The following is a 12440-nucleotide window of genomic DNA, read 5'->3' on the forward strand; positions in this document are numbered from 1 at the left end:
TTAGTACAGAATTGTTTCCTTGGAGTCCTCAGCGGGGGGAAATGACTTTTAATTTTTTTTTCTAACAGAAATCGATGAGTTTGAATCCCAAGTCAGATCAAAGCACTGGCAAGTATGAATGAGAACAATGAAGGAAAAATAGTAATCATCCAAATTACTCTCAAAATCTGTAGGTTTTCAGATATGTTCTATTTATATTCCAAGTGTCTCTATTTGTTAACTAGCCATCTGTAGTTGAAGATGATTTTTAACTTAAAAATCAGAAGTTCTCCTGAAAAGTAGGACATTAAGATGTTCTTATGAAAACCTTAACAATATTAATTTATAATTTGTGGGACTAATGGAGCAACCTATGGGTTTTGGATTATAAATGTAATTTAGCTACATACAATATTGTGACTTTGAACAAATTATTTAATGTCTCTGAATTTTAGTTTTTTTCATTTTTAAAATCAAAATAATATTTCATGGAGTTATTGTGAGGAAAATTTTAAATATAAAGTGAAAATAAATTATACATAATTTTATAGTATGGTTGATCCTTGAACAACATGTGTTTTAATTGCACAGGTCTACTTCTATATGAACTTTTTTTCAATAACTATATTGGGAAAACTTTTGGAGATTTGCAACTATTAAAAAAAACTTGCAGGTAAACTGTGTAGCCTAGAAATATGAGACCCATGTGAAGTGTCACTACTGATGGTGAAAGTGCCCCCCAAAAGTAGAAAAGTATCATGACATTACAAGAAAAACTTGAGTTGCTTAATATTTACCAGAGATTGAAGTCTGCAGCTGTGGTGGCCCACTATTTCAAAATAAATGAATCCAATGTAAGGACCATTGTAAAAAATGAAATAAGGAAATTAACTGAAGAAGCAGTTTCTGCTGACCAAGAGGCCATAGACAAATTCCCAAGCACTATTAAGAAAATCATTGAGGAGAAAGGGCATTTGCCCTTACAGTTTTTTTTAATGCAGACAGAAGTGCACTATTCTAGAAAAAAATTTTCACAAAGGGCACTTGTTAGTCAGGAAGAGAAATGAGCACCAGGATTTAAGGAAAGAAGGGAAGGCTAACTCTAATTCTTGTGCAAATCCAGTTGGATTTATAATCAGAACTGCCCTTATTTATAAAGCCTCCAATCCCTGGTCCTTGAAAGAAAAAAGAAACACCACCTGCCAATCTTGGTTGTACAACTGGAAAGAGTGAACAAGAACACTTTTTCTAGATTGGTTTCGCAGTGCTTCATCTCTGAAGTCAGGAGGTACCTTGCCAGTAAGAGACTGCGTTTTATAGTTCTTTTGATATTGGGCAATACCCTTGGCCCCCCAAAACCCCATAAGTTCAGTGCAGAAGGCACCAAAGTAATCTACTTGCCCCCAAACACAAGTCTCCAATTCAGGCTTTAGATTAGGGGTCATAAGGACCTTTAAGGCTCATTATTCATGGTACTCTATGGAAAGGATCATCAATATTATAGAATAGATCTCTGAGAGAACATCTTTAACGTCTGAAAAGTTTACACCATTTAAGATGCCATCATTGTTACAGAAAAAGCTGTGAAAGCCATCAAGCCCAAAATAATAAATTTGTGCTGGAGAAAGCTGTCCAGATGTTGTGCATGACTTCACAGGATTTAAGACAGAAACAATCAAGAAAATCATGGAAGAGATTGTGAATATGGAAAAAAAAAAAAAAAAAAAGAAAAAAGAAAAAGGAGGCGGGTGAAGGAGTTCAAGATATGCATCTTGGAGAACTTCAAGAGCTAATAGACACCACTAAAGGAGAAAACAGCAGATAACCCAATGGAGATAAGTGCTCCCAAACCAGAGCCAGATGATGAGGAAGAAGATACAGAAGAAGCAGTGCTAGAAAACATATTTACACTAGACAATCTGGCAGAAGGGATCTGATTATTCAAGAATTCTTTTGACGTCTTTTATGATATGAACCACTCTGTGATATGAACACTGAAACTAAAGCAAGTGGCAGAAGGATTAATACTGGTGCTGTCAACACAGAAGCACTCAGATTCATAAAACAAGTTTTTAGAGATCTTCAAAGAGATTTAGACTCCCATGCAATAACAGTGGAAGACTTTAACATGCCACTGACAGTATTAGATAGATCATAAATATAAAAAATTAACAAAGATATTCAGAACCTGAACTCCACACTGGATCAAATGGACCTGATATATATCTATAGTACTCTCTACCCCAAAACAATAGAACATACATTCTTCTCACTGCCACATGGCAAATACTCTAAAATCAGTCACTTGTAAAATCAGCTACGGACATAAAACACTCTTCAGCAAATGCAAAATACTGAAATCATAACAATCTCTCAGACTACAGTGCAATCAAATTAGAAATCAGGACTAAGAAAATCACTCAATTCGTACAATTACACGGAAATTCAATTACCTGCTTCTGAATGACATTTGGATAAAGAATGAAGTTAAGGCAGAAATCAAGAAGTTCTGTGAAACTAATGAGAACGAAGATACAACATACCAGAACCTCTGGGTCACAGCTACGACACTGTTAATGGGAAAATTAATAGCACTAAATGTCCAAGTCAAAAATTAGAAGATTTCAAATTAACAACCTAACATCACAACCGACATAAGTAGAGAACCAAGAGTAAACAAATTCCAAAGGTAGCAGAGGACAAGAAATAACCAAAATCGGACCTGAACTGAAGGAAATTGAGACATGAAAAACCATTCAAAAGATTAGCAATCCAATATATGTTTTTATGAGAAAATTAATAAAATAGATAGACCACTAGTTAGACTAATAAAGAAGAAAAGAAAGAGGATTCAAAAAACATAGTCAGAAATGACAAGGAGGATATTACCACTCACCCCACAGAAATACAAACCCTCAGAAAATATTATAAATACCTCTATGCACATAAATGATAAAATCTGGAAGAAATGGATGAATTCCTGACACATATACCATTCCAACACTGGATCAGGAAAAAATTGAATCTCTGAACTGACCAATAACAAGTTCTGAAATTAGGTAAGTGACAAATAGCCTACCAACGAAAAAAGCCCGGGACCAGAGAGATTCATAGGTGAATTCTCCCAGTTGTACAAGGAAGAGCTGGTACCATTCCCACTGAAAGTATTCTAAAAAATTGAGGAGGGAGGACTTCTCCCTAACTCCTTCTATGAGGTCAGCATCATCCTGATACCAAAACCTGGCAGAGACACAACTAAAAAAGAAAACTTCTGGCCAATATCCTTGATGTATATAAATGCAAAAATCATCAACAAAATACTGGCAAACCAAATCCAGCAGCACAGTAAGGTAGGTGGATCCCTTGAGCCTGGGAGTTCAAAACCAGACTGGGCAACATAGCGAAACCCTATCTCTACCAAAAAATACAAAAATTAGCCAGTTGTGGTGGTTCGGGCAAACCTGTATTCCCAGCTACTCAGGAGGCTGATGTGGGAGGATCCCTTGAGCCCAGGAGGCGACGGTTGCAGTGAGCCGAGATCGCGACACTGCGCTCCAGCCCGGGGGACAGAGCCAGACCCTGCCTGAAAAAAAAAAAAAAAAAACCAAAACCCAAAACCAAAACAAAACCAGTAACAACAGAAAAACCACCCTGCATTGCATATAAGAGGGAGCTTCCTATATGTATTAGGCCATGAAACGTTCATAAGTTTATGTGGAAAATGAGGCCATGAAATGTTCATAAGTTTATGTGGAAAATGAGGCACAGAAAATAACTTTCTCAAGGAGACAGAGTTTTTCCTGATAGCCAAAGTTCTTATTACAGGAGTAACTCCGCATGTTAACATAAAACACCCACACGATGACAGTGAAAGCATCATTTTCACAGTGACTCCGTCTACTCTCAATTCCTTGTGTTAAGTACCAAATTACCTTGGTCTAAATCCAAATAAATGGGAATGAAGACACATTGTTTCAACATGAATTCAATTAGCACTATTCTCTTTACTGTTAATATTTATTTTATCCAAAAATTTCATAGGCAACTTGACTGATGACTGCTTGCAAGGAGTACTGTCTCTACCTCTTAGGGAGGCAGTTCCACCTTCCTGACAGCCAAACAAAGCCATGGACTTGCAACAAAATCTAAGACTTTCATCTCATAGGCTCTTCACATCCTAATGTTACATTTGAATAACATTTCTTAGTAAAAAAAAAATTTCCATGTATTTTGTATTGATATCACAATTAGAAAATAATATCAAAACTGAAGGATTAGCTTCAAAAAGCTAGCATGATCTAATTTAAGTTCTTACTGATGGCAAATTGAAGGTCAAGCATCATAACTCAAAAATTCAACAAATGGTCTGCAACTCATTTAACCAAAGAGAAACATGTTTCTCATCGCTTATAGCTTGTTGGGTAATTACAGATACAAAGCCACAAAATTAAAATCTAACATTTTGATGGAACCAAAATACACATATATGAACACAACTTTTTCTTTTTGCTACAGTTGCACAGACCAAATATTATACTTATAAAAATATTTTAATGTAATGAAGTTGTTCAGAATTACAGTTTTTGTTTGAATAAGCCAGGAGAGTTTAAAAGAATAAAATCTATTCATATCATTTATGTGATAACATTGATCAAGTCATTTAACAACTGAAAAAATATGACTATATATGTCATAACAGTGCAAAGAAATAATTAAGTTTATGCACTTAGTAATGTGTCTGACCTTGTAAGTACTGACTGTTAGATCTGAGTGGTATGTCTGTTTATCTGAGGCTTTCTGATATTGTACTTTTTTCTTTACCTGTTATCTTCATCATGGCTATCCTGATTGAATAAATAAAAATAACAATTATTCTAACTTCCTTATCTATATGTCTTTTCAAATTATTAATATTATTAATGTTGTAAGACTATTATCATTTAGATCTCAACATATGTACATATCTATACAATATATTCTTCATAGAGGTACAAGATATAAAATTGCATTGTGATCATTCGTTTATGTTTTTCTCTCTTACTAGATCTGTGTGAGAGCAAGAACAAATCTTTTTAATCACTGAATGGTTTCTTTAGTAGATACATTTATAAATAAATAAGTGAATAAACAACAAAAGGCACATGTGAACGGTATGTAAGATTATTTCAAATATAGGCATAGGTTAGCTTTTAAAGTATCACAGATTCCTAAAGATTAAGTTCCTCAGAGATGTCTCCATGTTAATTGCTCATCTTGGAAGACTTTGGTTTCCAGATCTTACCAGCAAATAGTTGAGATATAAAAGACTCAAAATTATTTGAAATATGTCAAAATCTATAAAATTAAAGTTTTCATTATTTTACAATTATTTGAAATCTTTTTTTTACATTTTACTTTGTAAGTTACAGCAGTATACAAATTTATAAATGAAGTGTGCTAGACCTAAAGTTTTTTTACCAACATCATTTGGGAGACCATGGAAGTAAAATGAACATTTGAAGATGGAATTCTCCTATAGTCCAACCATTTATCAGTGACTTATACCTCAAGCCTAATGATTAATAATTGAATTAATATTTGTATAATTAAAAAATTATGGTGCTTTTAAAATTTATTCTTGTATTTTAAATAAGGAACTTAATTCACAAAGAAAAGTGGCATGCACTAAATTTCATGAAATAAATCTCTACATTTAAAGTACAATGCAACAGAGCATAGTACATCCAGGCACTGAATTTAGTGAACATGATAGAGAACATGTAGGGTCTAAAAATGTTATGACATTATCAATATTTGTGTTGAAAATATAGAAGAAATTAAAGTTTGAAACTACATTTGAAGTACGACATGAGGACTTTAAGGAAGTGATATACAGAATTAAAATTACTATAGTAAAATTACTATAAAATCATACACAAGTTGAGTTTTAAATAAATATATATAATTTCCAGACAATTTTGTAAGGAAAATAAATTTTACTTTTTTCCCAGTAAGTCATTAAACAATGCAGTTGAGAAACTTGTATAGAAGTGGAGTAAATGGACTGGGAAAATATAATATTAACTATAATGCAGCATATAAAGAAACTAGGAGAGCAAGGATACTTACAGAGATATTGAGAAATTTCAAATTTTGGCTTAATTGTTTTTTTATAGGGCTCTTTGACCAAACATTCATTTTTTTGCATAAAACACAACTTTATGGACCACATTTTTGAAGGCTTGTTTTACTTGCTGATTTCTCAGAGTGTAAATGAAAGGGTTCAGCATGGGGACAATGGATGTATTGAGAACAGCTACTCCTTTTGTCAATGATGCCTTTTCTTTTGCAGATGGATTAGCATACATGAATATACAGCTTCCATAAGAAATGGAAATGACAATCATGTGAGAGGAACAAGTGGAGAAAGCCTTTTTTCTTTGACTGGCAGATGGGATTCTTAAAATGGTCCTGATAATGTACATGTAAGTTAAAATCACTAATGCCAAAGTGAACAGCAAAGTAACCAAAGCAAAGTAAAAACCAATTACTTCTAGGAGCCATGTATCTGAAAAAGATAGCTGTAAGAGGGGAAAATAGTCACATGCAAAGTGATCAATGACGTTGGAAGCACAGTAATCCAGCTGGAGGAGAAGCATAAGCGGTGGGAAAATGGTCAGAAACCCACTTAGCCAGGCACACAACACAAGTAGGGTGCAGAGTTTCCTGTTCATGATGGTTGTGTAATGAAGGGGCTTGCAGATGGCAGCATAGCGGTCATAGGACATAGCAGTTAATATGTAAAATTCCGTCACCCCCATGAATATAAAGAAAAAGAGTTGGGCTGCACAGTTGTTGTAGGAAATAGTCTTATTCCTGGTGATAATTGCCCCCAGAAATCTGGGGATGCATACAGTTGTAAATGAGATTTCTAAGAAAGAGAAGTTCCGGAGGAAGAAATACATAGGTGTCTGCAGATGGGAGTCCACAAAGGTCAGGGTGATGATAGTCAGGTTTCCGGTAACACTTAATATATATGTGATAAATAAAAAGAGAAAAATCACAATCTGAAGGTCAGGATCATCAGAAAGGCCCAGGAGGACAAATTCTGTGACCATTGTGTAGTTCATGTCGCTTCCTTTCTCTCTCTTCCTCCTCTACTCTCCTTTTTGTTCTTTTAAAGATATTTTGGTAGAATGACAATTAAGGAAAAATAGATAAGAGATATAATTCATCATGATCCATATAAGCGTCATTAATACAATTCTAAAAATCTTTTACAGTCTATGACAGTTTTATTTTGACTATCTTTTTTGCATTATGTTTTAATTTTTTTTCTATGGCCAGCCTATTTACTGGTCCTCTTACTTTAAATCTAGCAGAAGTTAGGATATGTTCATACAATAAGCCGCATCACTGAGAAACAGCTAATAAAATGTATAATTCCTGCTTTGAGTCCTATTAATGCAAAATATCATTATCTTTTTGTTGAAACAATCACAAGAAACATACATTTTTCTTTTTTTCCATGATGTATACATTAAAGGATATCACCACCTAAATACAAAATGGGTGCTCTTAATTCCATCAAAAGATAAAAGTGAAAATTACAAGATTGTTAATAAGCCATTATTCTTTTTATGATATGAGAAACCAATTAAAGATTTTTAGCAAATAAAACATATTTTTATTTTAATAATGTTATTTATTCATTTTATTTTTAATATTAATATTTTGGTCTAATTGTCAAGATACTAGAATATCCTCTATATGATTTATATTTACTATAAGATAGAGTAAATAATGTAATTATTTTACTTAACAAATAGGGAACATGTTCACTTATTTGTTTGTCTTATAATTCCATCAAAAGCTTTAATGTTTGATGTCTTCTATGACTCACAAGAAATGTGTGTATATATTATACATACAGACATTTTTAATTTTGAGCTTAAGGGAACATGTGGTATTTATCTATTTTTCATTTTGCTCTGAAGCATAAATTGGAAAAGTAACTACTTGCCTTAGATCTCAGCAGCTCTCTCACTTGGATTATAACTTAGTGCATCTTCCATTTGAACATCTTCCTTTCAGAGCTTTATGGAAAAAAGTTTTATTTCCTAGTAAATTTTGTCCCACATAAGACCATTCATCCTTATGCAACCATTCATTCATAAAGATATCCAGAATTGTATAGGAAACCCTCTCACATTCATTCGAACCTAGTCAGTTAATTTCCAGCTATTCAAGCACTGCTGGTATTCTATAGATGTGGTCTGCTAAAATCCTAATAGTTGTCTCCTCCATATTTTAGATTGTCAAATTTCTGCTATGATGGATAGAATGTAAAATTATTGCTTCTCTTCTGGACACTACCAAAGTTCACTCTTACCAAATTTTATTTTATGTTTTTCTCTATTTTATAATGGTTTAAAGGAAATACTTCAGGAAATAAAAATGAAATGCCAGAAACTTTCGGAAGATGTGGAAACACATTATATTCCTCTTCAATAATGTTGAACTAGTAGTTAAAAAAAATTTATTCCTCTTCAATAATGTTGAGCTGGAAGTTCAAAAAAGAAAAAAACATTTAAAGAGAAAACAGATAAATATGTGACACATTGGATATTATGAGTTAGATTCTGGTATCTGGCTTCCCTCTGGTCATACTTATATCTAAATCATTTCAAGTTTATTTGTTTTGACCTCAAAAGATTTGATCTGGGAACAAAGCAAAATCCAGGCCACATCTCTGCTGTATTATAGACCATGAGAGATTTCGGGAAGCCGCCTTTGGATTTCTCAGTAGCCTCCTAACTCTTATCTGTAGTCGATCTCCCTTGAGAGCAGTTAAGTTCATCTTTTAGCCCACAGAGGACCTCAAATATTGTATTCTGTGAAATATTTACTTCCATTAATTGCAATTAATATTTTATGCATATTTAATATTTCATGAGTAATGAAAATAGCTATGACATCCATTTTCTTACAAAACTAGAGCACAATCTAATTGATATTTAATCATCTTTTTGAGATTAGAAAAGTTTTCTACATATCCCATTTTTGTTTTTTATCCTAAGGCTTGGTTAAGTGTTAAGGCATCAAAAAGTAAAAGGTTATTTCACAATGCTAAGTAAAGAATAACTATCATAATGCAAGTATTGTGCTCACAAGTTTTTTAAAAATGCTATCAGGTTAACTAACTCAATTATCATTATAAATTGCAATATTTAATAGCGGTGTCAATTTGTCCATCTTATTGTTTATCTTGGCCTTTACATCTGTTATCTCTTCAACATTCTAATAAAAAACCCATGAAATATGCTTTTATTTATGTGAAATTCTGGTTTGTGAATTATAACTAGTTATTCTCCTTAGTGTTCTTTTTATGTTTCCCAAATATTTTGGCAAAAAAATGTATAATCAGATAAGCCATTTATTTAACATTTAATGTATTTGAACTAATAATGCATATTATATAATACAGATTATTTAACACAAAATAGGCATTATATGTTTTAATAAAATTATGAAATGTGTATTTAATGTATAAAAATACAATAATAAATTTAAGTAATCAAATAATGTTTTAGTTTTTCTTTTCCAGCTTTATGGGGTATAATTTAGAAATCAAAATATATATACTTAAGATGTATTTCACTGTTATAAAGGAGCATTTAGTAAAGGAACATTTTAGCAGATATGTTTCCGTATCATAGGGAGTGTTACCCTTAATCACTTAATTTTTGTTGATCACTTTTGTGACCATTATAAAAATGATGTTATGTTTTTATTATAATAGCTCCATTAATAAGCAGGAAATTCTATCATTATTCACAGAGGGAAAAGTGCATTAATGCCTCGCTTGATTGCATCCTTGTCCTGCTAATATCCTGTTGTTGCTATTTAGATGTAAAGGCTTAATTGAGGTTTAGGCTTAGGCATTTTTTTCCTTTCAAAACTAATTCAAAAAAGAATTTTATACTTTCAACAGAGATACATGTTTAATTGATTAAAAAAATAATGAGCAGCTATTGGTGTAACAGCCCGATGAGTTCACCTTGCCTGCTGCCTAGACAGAGCCGATTTATCAAGACAGGAGAACTGCAATAGAGAAAGAATGAATCCTGTAATTCATGCATAGCTGGCAGTGCAGGAGACCCAAGTCTTATTATTACTCAAATCAGTCTCCCTGAGGATTCCAGGATCAAGAATCAGAGGTGTTTTGTTGTTGTTGTTTGTAGGGAGACCCCCTGAAACTATTGCTATGGAATAAAAGATGAAATGCTCCTGATTATTGTAAATACAAAGTTGCATGCAGGATTGTGTAAAGACAATGCCAGGTTGGACTGCTAGAATGAGCCAACAGCACGTGATGTGCTTCCCCCTGCAGAGAGCCTATGAACAGACGTGCAGTCAGGGAGGTTTCATATCACCAAGATTCCTATCCCAGAAAAGCAGATGTTCATAGCTCTGGGAATGGAATGCTACCCTTGTGGAGAGCCTATAAACGGATGCATGAAGGCACCTGCTCATATGGATAAGATAGGGCTATAAACGCCCTCATCTTGCCATGGCTCTTCTAGGCCTCTTTAGGGTTAAGGCATACTCCCTTCTGAGAATTTCTGTTCTAACCAGTTGTCCTGTTTCTATGGATTGTTTGTAACCAGCTTTTGCTGCAACTGTTACTGCTGATGAATATCTTGCTGCAACTGTTACTACTGATTAATATTTTGCTAGTCATAGGTTATGGAAAGACGGTGTTTCTTTTTTAAGGCTCTGTTAGAAATTACTGATGCACATACTATACTGTAAATTCTTACCTTTGTATACTATACTTCTGCATACAGATGTTATGTTAAGGAATTACTTCATCCCCATGTGACCATTTCACTTCATAATCAAACGACATTAATCCCTCACTAAGCTATCCCCACCCTCACTAAACTTAATAATAAATGCTGGCATATCCAGTGCATTGGCGTCATCGTGGGACCAGAAGGCGGTGACCCCCTGGACCCAGCTTTTACTATTTTGTGTGTGTCTATTATTTCTTGACCTGCTGATCTGCCTGGGAACAAAAAGAGAGCCCTGTTGCATTGTGGGCTGCTGGCCAGATCCCACAATAGTTGTTGTTGTTGTTGTTGTTTGAGACACAGTCTCACTCTGTCGCCCAGGCTGGAGTGCATTGGCACGATCTCAGCTCACTGCAACTTTGGCCTCCCAGGTTCAAGTGATTCTCCTGCCTCAGCCTCCTGAGTAGCTGGGACTACAGGTGCGCACCACCATGCCTGGCTAACTTTTGCATTTGTTGTAAAGACTGGGTCTTACCACGTTGGCCAGGCAAGTCTCAAACTCCTGGCCTCAGGTGATCCGCCTGCCTTGGCCTCCCAAGGTATGGGAATCAGAGTTTTTAAAGACAACTTGGTGGGTGGGGAAAAGCTAGTGAGCTGGGGGTCTGATTGGTCAGGACCTAGATGAAATCATAGGGAGTCGAAGCTGTTTTCTTGCACCGAGTCAGTTCCTTGGCGGGGGCCACAAGATCAGATGAGCCAGTTTATCCATTTGGGTGGTGCCGCTGATCTGTCAAGTGCAGGGTCTGCAAAATATCTCAAGTACTATCTTAGGAGTAGTTTAGGGAGGGTCAGAATCCTGTAGCCTCCAGCTGCATGACTCCTAAACCAGTTTCTAATCTTGGGGCTAATTTGTTAGTCTACAAAGGCAGTCTGGTCCCCAGGCAAGACGAAGGCCTGCCCTGGGAAACTAAGTTCCTCCTAAAGTCAGTTCAGCCACCTAGAATGAACAAGGACAGCCTGGAGGTTAGAAGCAAGATGGAATTGGCTAGGTTGGATCTCCTTCACTGTCTCAGTTACAATTCTGCCGTGGTGGTTTCATTGGTGATCAATGGCTGGATTCATTTGTTCACTATGTGCTACAAAATGATTATATTCTCAACCTAACATTTACCATTTCCTTATACATTGTTACAATTCATATAGAAAATCTCAGATGAATGCTTACTTTGTTCTTCATTCAGTATTCCAAGTTGATTCACCAGTATCTTTTTGTTGGTATCATTATAAACACATAGACTCACAATTTTGAAATCATCTTTTGGTCATGTTAGTGTTTGACATACGCATTTCAAGGAAGATTTAAATTAACATCTCTACCTCTTTGGAGTGATTTATCCAGGAAGAAAGTCTTCAAGTTGTGACTCTCATGGACATTATACTTTTAGTATTAGATAGCTTCCTTCTTAAGTAGTATGTTTTTCCAGGCTCATGTTACGCTTTCCTGTATTACATCTGGAATCAATCATTTCTCCAAAAAGTCCTCTTTGCATTGATTGGAAAATATTAAATCAAGATAAGAATCTGAGCACTAGTTATGATAATTGTCATGAAGTTGATAATCTCTTCTATTTATTTTCAGTGGAAAGGACAAGCAAACATATTTTTTTAACATATAATATTCTTTGG

General features: G+C 34.5%; 1 protein-coding gene across 1 annotated transcript; it reads right to left on the reverse strand.

Moving 5' to 3' along the window:
• Positions 1-6152: 6152 nt before the first annotated feature.
• On the reverse strand, positions 6153-7088 carry LOC104657697 (olfactory receptor 6C3). The gene has a single exon (XM_010357564.1). It carries the CDS (start codon positions 7086-7088, stop codon positions 6153-6155), a length of 936 nt encoding a protein of 311 aa, XP_010355866.1.
• Between the last annotated feature and the right edge of the window lie 5352 nt (positions 7089-12440).

This window comes from Rhinopithecus roxellana, chromosome 10 (genome assembly GCF_007565055.1).
Source record: "Rhinopithecus roxellana isolate Shanxi Qingling chromosome 10, ASM756505v1, whole genome shotgun sequence".
In the NCBI taxonomy this organism is placed as follows: Eukaryota; Metazoa; Chordata; class Mammalia; order Primates; family Cercopithecidae; genus Rhinopithecus; species Rhinopithecus roxellana.